This window comes from Nicotiana tabacum, chromosome 17 (assembly GCF_000715075.1).
Source record: "Nicotiana tabacum cultivar K326 chromosome 17, ASM71507v2, whole genome shotgun sequence".
Lineage (NCBI taxonomy): Eukaryota > Viridiplantae > Streptophyta > Magnoliopsida > Solanales > Solanaceae > Nicotiana > Nicotiana tabacum.
In genome coordinates this window covers 56,560,623-56,572,896 of record NC_134096.1, presented here as the reverse complement: position 1 = coordinate 56,572,896, position 12,274 = coordinate 56,560,623, and the positions used below count along the sequence as shown (strand labels likewise).

The following is a 12,274-nucleotide window of genomic DNA, read 5'->3' as shown; positions in this document are numbered from 1 at the left end:
TCTTAATTGGCTTAAGAGATAATTTTTCTTAATTCCTTCGAGACTTAGAAAAAGAAGAAGAAGAAGCAACAACAGACTGTTTTCAATAAAAACTCGGCATCTTTCCTTTTAATAACTATCCACGTTACTTTTGGGGTGACTTGAATTCACAACCTCTTAGTTGTAAGTGGAACTTGCTTACAAGTAGAGCAACCCTTTTGTCTCTACCGACGTACGACGTCGTTTGAGTCTATTAAGTAGGTTTAGGCAAACGCATGAGAGATGCAAAGTCAAAGGAGAAAAAAGAAAAGATGAGGAAAAGAAAGGAGGGTTCCATTTCAAGCATTGTGTGCGTAATCCATTACCCAAATATATAACCTTCCCTTCCCTCGTTTGATGGCCGTACGGCCATTTCACTTCATTGTTTCATTCCACCACCACCACCACCACATCCATCGCCTCCTCTCTCCTTTTCCGGCCACCTCTTCTCTCTTCCCCTCTCTCCTCCGTCTGTTTTCCTCGAAAACTCCGTCCCTCTCTCTCACCCGACACAAACACAAATCACCTTCTTCGTTACCTCCGCCGTCACCGTCACCGTCATCTCCTTATCTTCACCGACCGTCGGCAACTTTATCCGAAACCCTGGCGCAGAAAATAGGGAAATCTATTCGGCGTCCCGGTGCGCCGTCCAAGGCCCGGGTTTATACGGACATCAATGTGATCCGACCCAAAGAGTATTGGGATTATGAATCCCTTACTGTTCAATGGGGGTAATTTGTTCATTTCTTGCTTGATTTACTTTGTTTATAGCTATTAATTAAGGTTGTTTGAACGAAGTTAACTTTTTATTTGCTGATTTGGTTGTATAGAGAGCAGGATGATTACGAGGTGGTAAGGAAAGTCGGGAGAGGAAAGTACAGCGAGGTGTTTGAGGGAATTCACACTACTAATAGTGACAAATGCATCATCAAAATCCTTAAGCCTGTCAAGAAGAAAAAGGTTGCTCTTTTTCCTTCTTTCCTTCTTTATATAATATCCGTATTCAGTGCTAGTTTTATAAGCTGAAATTGGTGCTTTTCAGAAATTTAAAGTTTTTCATTGTGAGGTGTCAGAATATCTAGTGTTGGACGAGTTTTATTTCAGCTTGGGGAATGAGAATGACATATTGTTTCATTTGCTTGTGTTTTATTTGAGTATGAACTAGACTAGGCTCATTTTCCCGATAAGTAATGAAAAAGAATAGGCTCATTTAAGAAGTTGAAATTGGCTTGATATATGGAGAAAGGAAAACTTGCTTGAGTTTTGAAAGATGCGGTCTACCATTTAAGATTGGAACTGAAAAAAAGGTGAAACGGGGGTGACTAGAATAGAATATTAAGGTAAGGTGAGTATTATTAAAAGAAATTGGCACCACGTAGGTGCAATTAGATGTGCAATACAAAAAAGCAAGACTCAAAACCTTACTGCTATAGATAAGGAGTTGAGGAAACCATCAAGGTATCAACATCATATAAATTTGTCATCTTACACCATGGAATCAGATTCTTAGAATGTTCAAGTCCTTAAAAGGGTTAGTCATTGCGTAATTCTGTGTTGCCGAGCTACGTAATATATTATTGATATTGTTTAAGCTCATTAGATATCTTCTGGTTTTAACTTCTTAATCTTTCATTGTTTAGCCAAATAATTCTTTCAATTGCATATATCTGTAACTGCCTATGTTTTGTTAATTTAGTGTAGTAGCTCTTGGAACTGAAAAGAAGGTGAAACGGGGGTGACTAGAATAGAATATTAAGGTAAGGTGAGTATTATTAAAAGAAATTGGCACCACGTAGGTGCAATTAGATGTGCAATACAAAAAAGCAAGACTCAAAACCTTACTGCTATAGATAAGGAGTTGAGGAAATCATCAAGGTATCAACATCATATAAATTTGTCATCTTACACCATGGAATCAGATTCTTAGAATGTTCAAGTCCTTAAAAGGGTTAGTCATTGCGTAATTCTGTGTTGCCGAGCTACGTAATATATTATTGATATTGTTTAAGCTCATTAGATATCTTCTGGTTTTAACTTCTTAATCTTTCATTGTTTAGCCAAATAATTCTTTCAATTGCATATATCTGTAACTGCCTATGTTTTGTTAATTTACTGTAGTAGCTCTTGCTTACTTGTGTGCTGGAGTATCATCTATCTGCAAGTAATCTGTGCATTTGTCTTTTTGTGGGCGTTCTGACTCATGCTCTCTTATTTGTTACAACATATCTTTGCACCTTTATTTTGTGTAGGTACTTATATATTATTGACATTAACTGCAGATCAAACGTGAGATTAAGATACTGCAGAATCTTTGTGGTGGACCTAATATTGTGAAGTTACTCGATATTGTCAGAGATCAGCAATCGAAGACCCCAAGCCTTATATTTGAATATGTGAATAACACAGATTTTAAAGTGCTGTATCCTACTCTTTCCGACTTCGACGTTAGATATTACATCTATGAGTTGTTAAAGGCAAGTTCTCTGTTGATATGGATTTTAAGGCCTCTCAAATATATGATCTTCGTTTTATCTTCAATATTTCTCTGGTTACGGAAGCTTGCTATAGATTATAGTAATATTATATTATTGCTATACAAGATGCTCCCTTTGAATCTCTTATTCGGATACCATCTAGAGATGATTATGTGCAAATTGCTTTGAGATAATGAACTTATTTCTAGTGAGAAATTTCACTACTCTTTTTGAACAAATTTCACAGAATGATTATGTGCATAATGGTTGATCTATTTCCATTTTTACCGTATCCAAAGGCTTGGATTCTTTTCTTAGGAGGAAAAAATTAATCCTCCGACAATTTGAACTAATCTCTTTAACTGAACTCTCCATTTCTTCATGTTTGAAACTATTATCCGAAATATATCTTCTCCATTCAATATAATAATGTATCTAGATATGGGTGCGCAAGCTGGCTCGGGCACCTCCGTCATCAAAACAGTGAAAAATAATGTATCCAGATATGATTTATCAACAAGAAAAAGGTGTAACTGGATTTTGTATTATCAATCTCTATGCAAGTCAAAGTAGACAAGTATCTTGGAGTATGATCTAAAGCTCCTTGTTTGCTATTATGAGTCGAGAAGACACACTCTTTTGATTTTCTGGCTGACTGGTGAGATTTGGGTTTAAAGATAGGTAACTGTATCATCTCAGGTTCATATTATTTCTGCTTGATAATTTGATGAGATTTCTCTGTTTGAGTACAATAAAGATAAATTACCGTGCACAAGAATGAAATGAGTTATAATGGAGCGAAATGAATATTTCTAGTTCGGGATCATGACAGTTGTTTGTGGTACTGCTGTTGTTTTACACACTCGACTCTTTTTACATATGTTTCTATATTATGCCTTGCAATTGGTATTTTCTTGAGGTGCCAGAAAATTCAAGTATTACTGTATCCTCTACAGGCATTAGATTATTGCCATTCTCAAGGTATTATGCACCGTGATGTGAAGCCCCATAATGTAATGATTGATCATGAGCAGCGTAAACTTCGGCTAATAGATTGGGGACTTGCAGAATTTTATCATCCTGGAAAGGAATATAATGTCCGTGTGGCTTCTAGGTTCGATCTTTCACTGCTGTTTGTATCATTTGTCTTTTGACATTTAAAATCATATCAATTTAACATTTGAATAAGGATTTCTCTTGTTTCCTTTATTTTTATTAATTGAGTGGTGGCAGGAATCTCAATTTGCTTGTAGTCGTTAGCATTTCTTTGTTGGGGCTAAGTAATAGAGGTTTCTGCATATTAAAGCACTACATGGATCTAGAAAGGAGGACTATAGCTCCTTTAGCTATGTAAGGAGTCTATGAACTCCATCGAAGTGTCAAAATTATTTACATTGGACGTCCTACAACCAAGTACCAAAACTTGTTAACATCTACATTTCGTATTGTGTACTGCATCAAAGTTAAACATTCCTTCTAATCACCCGATATTATGTTTGCATACATTCCAAAGTGTGCATAAATGGATATTGTGTTTTGAACAGTTTTTCGGTGTGTCCTCATCCTCTGTTCTTACCAGCACCCAAGGAGTGCTTTTCACTGCCTTTGGCATCACCAATTGAACACCATTCTTTGTGAATCCATGTGCACCTAACGTAGAATAGCGCACAATGGAAGCAAACAATCCCAATTGACGATACCAACTAGTTGGGATTAACGCTTAGTTGTGTTGATGTGCTTATATTAGGTCCAATGTTTACCCGGAGCCTTAGATCTGTTTGCAAATTTGTATTTCAAATGAAATTTAGAGAACCTTTGGTGTTGGAGAACACACCTTTTTTTGTTGGATAAAGCGAGAACCTAATTTATCTTAATCCAAATTATTGAGCTTTGAAATGAAACCGGTTTGAATGGAATGACATCGTATTGAGGATTCATATGGCTGCGCATGACTAGCTTGGAATTGAGAAATAGTTTTCGTTGTTGTTTTATAGCTTTTACCATGTTTTTTATTTGGATGATAACACGAAAAATGATTATGCTTAGAACTCCTAGGAGGCAATGCATGTGTTTATTGTGTCATTGTGCTCTTGAATCTAAGAGGATAAATTTTTGGTGGGAATGCATAGTTAGAAACCTACTTACCCAAAGAAAAAAATGCATATTAGAAAATCGTACCTCCAGTTCTTTTACATAGGCTGGCCAAAATTGACTCGAAAACGTATATACTGGATTTATACTTGGTTTAGCAGTCTAATACTAAGAGTTCATTTTGATGGGAATGCAATTCGAGAGACAGAGGTTAGGATAATAAATGTATTTTGAAGTGCATTTCTTGCAAGTGTTAGGGTCAGGAACCCAGCTGGGGTAAGGAATTGGGTTTGGTAGCGTAAGGAACGGAAGGGAGGTTTTTGAGCTCAGAAGAATCAAAGCAGAAGTATTTTGTCTGTCTCTATTTATTAGTCATGTTCAATGGGATACTACTTTTGTGATAGTTACGAGCATTCCCTCATCCATGAAGATATGGCACTTACATGAAGCTTTATAATTAAGTATCACTATCACCTCATTTATGTGATTATAAATTCCTAGGATTTTGCTTGCTTTTGCCATAATAGAGAAAAATGATTCTGGTTTGTTGCATGCACATTTTGTTACTTTATTGATGTGGGTTACATATGCTTTTTCTGCCCTTTTCCCCTCAAATACCAAACACTAGTTTTAATTCTGTATCTAATCTCAATATTTTTGGAGGGCTGCTTTGCTTTCTCATTGTAGCTTTTGACGGACTTACCTCCTCTCATTATGGTCTCAGATATTTCAAAGGTCCTGAACTACTTGTTGATTTGCAAGACTACGACTACTCGTTGGACTTGTGGAGTCTTGGTTGTATGTTTGCAGGAATGGTGAGCAACAGTCTTTTTGCACCCTTTTTTGGCTCTCTTTTTTTGTCATACAGATGCACATTCGAGACTTCATCTTGCATGTGTTATGCTCTCTACCTTTTTTTATCTGTCCTTGACTTGGTACTTACATTATGCCATTCATGACTGATTCTCGTCTGGTAAATCATGCATGAATGGCAGATACTGAGGTCCAAAAGTCAGAACTTACTTGTCTGTTAAGGTGTCCTCTCACTTTGATGCTTACTTCTAAGGAATTGTACTGTAGATATTCCGGAAGGAGCCTTTCTTCTATGGGCATGACAATCATGATCAACTTGTGAAGATTGCGAAGGTATGCAGAATGTCCACTTTGAAGTTTATCGTTTAGCCTTTGATGTTTAATATATGGCATGCATGCTTTGGGAATGAAGTCACATCTTCCTTTTCTTTCTTTGATAAATTGGTAACTAACTCACACATGAAGCTAAGTCTGAAAGAATCTTAATAGTGTTGATTCATCCAGATCGACGGTTTTCACAGGCAATGTGAAATTGTACTATTGTGATTATGGACTTATGGTGCATATGATAATGCCCCACATAGAGTAAATGGCTATATATAATACACACACATGCAAATGTATATATCTGTGTGTGTGTGTGTGTGTATGTATATATATGTTTGCGGTGCTTTGAGAAGCGTGAGAATGATATTCTCTGATTGTTCTGAGTAAATTATGGTTTACATATAAAACTTGTTCCAACTGTATGAAGTTAATCATGAGCACAGATCTCTCCATCCATAACCCGTCATATGAAGTTAAACAGGGTCCACCATAAAATGAGACCAAGCAGTGATTAAAGAAACCGCTCTCGGTCCCTTTGCAAATCATGACCAATTGGTGGTGTTGTCTGTCTATGCACCCGTATTTATCAAGCCTCACCGATGCATCACTATAGGTCGTCCCGCAAGACAACATGCTTCATTAATAATAATTGGCCTTTGCATACTGTCCAGTCACCCACAAGCCTACTGGCTGATACTTTTTCTATCACTTGTTAAGATCATCAACTCCCTGCCTTTTCTTTTTTTGGAAATTAGTAGGCAAGTATTATATTACTGTAAATTGCCAAGCACTAAAGTAGTGCTGGGCTGTACAAAAATATTGTTCCATAAGATACATTACCTCTGTTAATTGATGACATTTCTCTTCTTTTTTTTCTTCCTTTGCATGTATATCCGACTGATTAGACCAGAGAGCTATTACATAAACATCTAACACTTCAGCATGCCTGTGGATGAAGTTTTTCCCTCAAAACGCCTCTTGTTGTACTCTCTGTTTCCTGTCCATCTACTGAGAAGTTTCTTGGTTGATTTCATCTCCCGTTTTATTACAAAAAAATTTCAAAACAAGGCTCCATAAGTGGACAGTGAAGAGACAGATGCCTGCTGCCCTTTATCTCCCTTTCACAAAATATACTGCAAATTTGCAGGCCCCTCCTCTGCAAGTTAGAGTCTGTCAATCTACCATCTTGGACTAACATCCAGCTCAAAAGGTACTCCGTGAGGAGCAAACCAAATTACATTCTGGGCCAAGAAGGAAAAGGACATCTTAAGGATACCAGACTTCTATAGCAGGAGTGAACAGAGTAGTCCCATTTCTCTGCAGAGTCCAGATTAAAGAATCTGAGGATTCTGTTTTAATAGAGATCTTATTAAGCTCGTTCGATACTGATATGATTCTGTCAACCTCAGTCAAAACTGTCCCTTCTGAATTTCATGTTCCATCCATGCTCAGGCACCTTGGCACCAACCACAATCTCCATGAGAGCCTACATCTGTTCTTGCATTTCTTTTTGCATGGTGCTCATTGATATATTTAAATACTTGGGAAAATGCACCATATTAAGTAAATTAGGATCTGCCTATCATTGCCCTAATAAGTGGATTTCATTGATGATGTCAAAAAAGTTCATGTTTGGGGAGAGGGAACAATAAGTGAAAAACTTCCATTTTTTCCAGTACAGCTCAATATTCTCAAAAGCTTCTTGGGATTATTAAATGAAAGAAGAAAGAGTCTTAACAGCTATAGACCCCTCCTTGTCCAAAAAGTCATCGATGAGGGTCCATAGCTGTTAAGACTCTTTCTTCTTTCATTTAATAATCCCAAGAAGCTTTTGAGAATATTGAGTTGTACCGGAAAAAATGGAAGTTTTTCACTTATTGTTCCCTCTCCCCAAACGTGAACTTTTTTGACCGAAGGCTGAGGGGTTGCAATCTTATGTGCATAGGAGGACACTATATATCTGTCTCGTGTCTTTTCCTTTGTTTCTTGAATTCTCTTTTAGTTTTTTTGGGCGAGGGGAGAGGGAGTAATCTGGAGCAGTTCTTCAGGGACTTGATCATTTAGAAAATTCTTACATCCTATACTACAACATACCCAGTATAATCCTACAAGCGGGGTTTGGAGAAGGTAGCGTGTACGTAGACCTTATCCCTACCTGGCGAGGCAGAGAGGCTATGTCCAATAGACCCTCGACTCAAGAAAAGATGGAAAAGAAACGGGAAGAAGAAAGACGAAAATGGAAAAGGATAGAAAAGGAAAAGCCGAAAAAGTAGCATCAAATAGTAACAACAACAACAACGACATTGTAAAATCCCACAAGTGGGGTTTCGGGAGGGTAGTGTGTACGCAGACCTTACTTCTATCCCGAGAGATTAGAGAGACTATTTCCAATAGACCTAGACGAAAAGAGACAATATATTAGTACCATCAACAGAAACCATAGAAATAATAATATCATAGGAACCCGTATGAAAAACAAAAACAATAACCAGTAAATAAGGTCCGGCACTATGAAAACGGAAGAGTAGTGTGAACACAACATTGGCCACTAGCCGTCTAAGACAAAATCCTATCAGACTAGCCCCGCACTGGTACGAATTAGAAATATGCTCAACTACCTCCTAACCTACAACCTAGGTGTTCTGTGCAGATACTTCAAAATGCTCTACGTAATTAGCAAAAGGCTGCACGTACTAATATTGGATAGTTACAAATAGATGTATGCCATTAAATGAGTCTAGACATAACCTTGGCTATGGCTAAGCAAATGGAAATATTTTGTTGGTTGGTGGCTATGAAATGCAGGACTCGTGTCTGCTCTCTAAACAATTAAGTAGATGGAGAGTAGGTTCATGACGCATATGATTTCTTTTGAGCTAGACTGATCTATGATCATTGCAGTCCCACTTCTGTTTTTGTTGAACTGTGGTCTTGCAACTGTAGTAATTATAATCACCCTTGGCTCACCTAACCCCATGGTAAGGATGGATGATTTACCAGCAAAATGGGAGTTTAACTCAACTGTCAGTTCAGCCCTGCCTTGCTTAGTATTCATCATCTTTACGGGGTCTTAAAAGAATTCTAAATTGTTTTGGAAGATGATATGACCGAATTTTTGTAAGATTACCAGGGTAAACATGCATGAGTTGTATATTTGCATTTAGAAAAGAGTACAATACTTTGATGTAGAGACCCCTTAAAAGTTCCTTTTTTATGTTTTGATCATCAGATTCTGGGGACAGATGAATTAAATTCTTATCTAAACAAGTATAGATTGGAATTAGATCCTCATCTTGCAGCCCTTGTTGGACGGTTAGTATTGTCAACTCAAAAACTATATTTCCAAATGGATCATTCTCTGCTAGATAATTAGACTTTTTCATTGTTCAGACATAGTAGGAAACCATGGTCGAAGTTTATTAGTGCTGAAAACCAACATCTCGCAGTCCCTGAGGTATGAAAAAGCTAGTTTCGATAGATTTTATAAATACAATGAGATGAAATTCTGTTTACCTAAAAATGTGCAATGCTTATTTTTCAGGCGGTTGATTTTGTTGACAAACTGCTCCGCTACGATCATCAGGAAAGACCAACTGCAAAAGAAGCAATGGTAAAATCCTCCCTGCCTTTTGTTATTTTCCAGCTTATTAAATAAATAAAGAAAGAAAGTTCTCTCTTTTCCTAAAATAAATAAATAAAGAAAGTTCTCTTTTCCTAAAATGAAGGTTAAAATTCCCAATTTTTTTCTTTAATCATCTTTGATTTCTACCGGGCAATATGTTGTTGATTATTAAATATGCGGTCAGTTCAAGATTCTTAGAAATGTTGCCCACTGTAACTGTGATCGACATTGCAGGCTCATCCATATTTTTATCCTGTACGAAATGCTGAAAGCAGTAGAACCCGCACTCACTAAAAGATCTAGCATCCAATGGACCAAGTTCTCTGGTGACAGCCAATTATTGTGAACGCTTCTTCTGGTTGAGTTGCTGGTTATACTAGGTAGTTCTCTGTATACCAGCTTCTTGTTAACTGTATTATTTCTTTTAGCTGTGTGAGACCTGGAAGAATGAGCAAAATTCAATTTGTTTTCTCCTTTCCTGGTTTACTTTCCTCTTAATTTATTTTCCTTTCTCTTATTTTTTGTGCCTCTGAAGTATAACTATATGAATTCGTTCAGAGTGTAATATGTGTTCTTGAAACATTAAGAAGAAATATTGAGCAGATGGATAGTATCTCCAAAAAGTCAGATGACTCGAGGACTGTATAAGTATTACTATGGTCCTACCTAGGTTTGAGAATATGTTTTCCTTTTGCTGCCACAAAGAAAGGATTTCGTAATGTACTGTACAAACATTTACAAACCCATGAATATCTAAGAACATGCTTTTCTTTGAAGATGCTATTTCTGCCTTTAATTCTGCAAATCTTTCGTTTTGTTCCATATGTTTTCGCATTTTAGCCGTAATGCTTAAAGGGAAATAATTGAAGGTTGCCATCTATTAATATTTGTGGCTTTCAACGTTGATTATAGCTAAAGCGTAATCATCGAATAATTTTATGACTGAACTCTTTTTGTCCTTATATTATGATGTACGATGGTCGTTAGCAAAATGTCGTTCGTTTTAAAAATAGAGTTGGACAAGTTGTAATTAGTTGTTTTTTTAAAATTTAGGATTTTGAAATCAAATAAACTTTTTCTTATATAATATTTTCTTATTTGATCTATGTAAAACTCCTAATATTTAGGAATTTGAGATTGAGTAAGATTTTACCTCGAAATTTTCTAAGGGAAATAATTGTAGGTTGCCATCTATTAATATTTGTGGCTTTCAACGTTGATTATAGCTAAAGCGTAATCATCGAATAATTTTATGACTGAACTCTTTTTGTCCTTATATTATGATGTACGATGGTCGTTAGCAAAATGTCGTTCGTTTTAAAAATAGAGTTGGACAAGTTGTAATTAGTTGTTTTTCTAAAATTTAGGATTTTGAAATCAAATAAACTTTTTCTTATATAATATTTTCTTATTTGATCTATGTAAAACTCCTAATATTTAGGAATTTGAGATTGAGTAAGATTTTACCTCGAAATTTTCTATAAATTAGGTCAAGTAATAACATCTCACTTTTAAGCTCCTTTCACGTTACGTTATAGATAAATAAAAAATTTGATTCTCATAATATTCACACATTCTCAAAAATATAATTTTTAAGTGGTTCATATAAAAGCAAAGAGGCCAACGAAAACTAAAAAGCAGAAGCACAAAAACTCTTTGTGGCTATATCAACAAATTAATCTAAGCGTTTTTGTTAAATCACTTTTGTTGTTTTTTCTTTCTCTTTCTTCACCTTTAAAGTTAAAATATATTTTAAAGGGATCCTCTATGGTTCCCTTTAAAAATATATTTGACACTAGACAAAATAGTTATTTAATTATTTTATTAATATTTAGGACTGGAAAATCCGTTGAAATTTGGATATTTAATTTTTCCTAATTTGAATTATATACTTAAAAATTAGGACTTTAAATCAATTAAATTTTACCTTAAATAAATAGTTAAAAAGTCAACTATTTGAAGCGTTAATTTTTATTATCCCATCCTTATTCGAAATCTAAATTGATAGGTTAATTACCTCTTTCATTGTCTTTGTTTTGCAAACATCTAATATCTATTACTTACTAATTATAAAAACATGAAGACTTTGCAAAAATGATCAATATTTTAATCCTTTGGAGATAAATTTATATTAGACAAATTATTATTTTAATACTATAAAATTAACTCAAATTTTAATTATTAGATTTTTTCTTATTTGAATAATGTACAAACTCAAACATTTAGGTACTTAAATTATAACATAAAAAATATCTAACTAAATGTAACTTTAGGTAAACTAATATAATTAAAACTACAAAGGGTAAAAGGGATTTTCCAAGTTATAAATGATTGGACAAAATTATTGTTAAATTTAAATATTTAAAGCTTAGATGAGCTAATATGAATTTGAATCAACAAAAACAATATTCCCTTTAAGGTTGAAAACAAATAATTAATTAACTAATTAGCAATTAAATGTATCCAATGCAATTTATTTCCAAATTATTATATAAGTAAAAATTATTTTCAAGTTGAAAACAATTCTTAGGCTACATAAATATGTTTTTATAAAAAGATCATTGGAAATGAACGATATAAAATATAAAGCAAAATAGTTATTCTATAGTACTAAAAGTCAAATTGGTAAAAATATAAACTTAAATAAATAATAATAAAACAGTAGTAGATAAAATGCATTCTAAAATGAATTATTGGTATTAATTTTTTTTGTTTCTTTTCACATTCATTTCAACACATGGTAACTCCCTATATTTTTTATATATTAAATTATTTTAGTAAAATATTAATGCAACATTAGTCAAATTTAAACTTTGCATCATTACCTATAAATTTTTTCTATGAGCTACATGGCAACCTCTTTATTTCCAAATCTCTAAAATACCAAAATATTTAACTTTTTAATTTATTTTATTTGAAAAGTATTTTT

At 34.6% G+C, this 12,274-nt stretch overlaps 1 protein-coding gene across 1 annotated transcript; it reads left to right on the top strand.

Moving 5' to 3' along the window:
• Positions 1–254: 254 nt before the first annotated feature.
• Positions 255–10,121, top strand: LOC107770013 (casein kinase II subunit alpha-like). The gene is made up of 10 exons (XM_075234332.1): positions 255–749; positions 849–978; positions 2,298–2,492; positions 3,449–3,606; positions 5,308–5,398; positions 5,664–5,729; positions 8,953–9,035; positions 9,114–9,177; positions 9,265–9,333; positions 9,580–10,121. Exons 1-10 carry the CDS (start codon positions 376–378, stop codon positions 9,637–9,639), a joined length of 1,290 nt encoding a protein of 429 aa, XP_075090433.1. The 5' UTR covers positions 255–375; the 3' UTR covers positions 9,640–10,121.
• The last annotated feature ends 2,153 nt before the right edge of the window (positions 10,122–12,274 follow it).

What these genes read in the sequence shown, in the direction of transcription:
- LOC107770013 (XM_075234332.1), top strand. Translation starts at nt 376, where the DNA reads ATGGCCGTACGGCCATTTCACTTCATTGTTTCATTCCACCACCACCAC. An exon ending in TCCCTTACTGTTCAATGGGG is followed by an intron (nt 750 to 848) that starts GTAATTTGTTCA and finishes TTGGTTGTATAG; the next exon opens with AGAGCAGGATGATTACGAGG. An exon ending in AACTTGTGAAGATTGCGAAG is followed by an intron (nt 5,730 to 8,952) that starts GTATGCAGAATG and finishes TTTGATCATCAG; the next exon opens with ATTCTGGGGACAGATGAATT.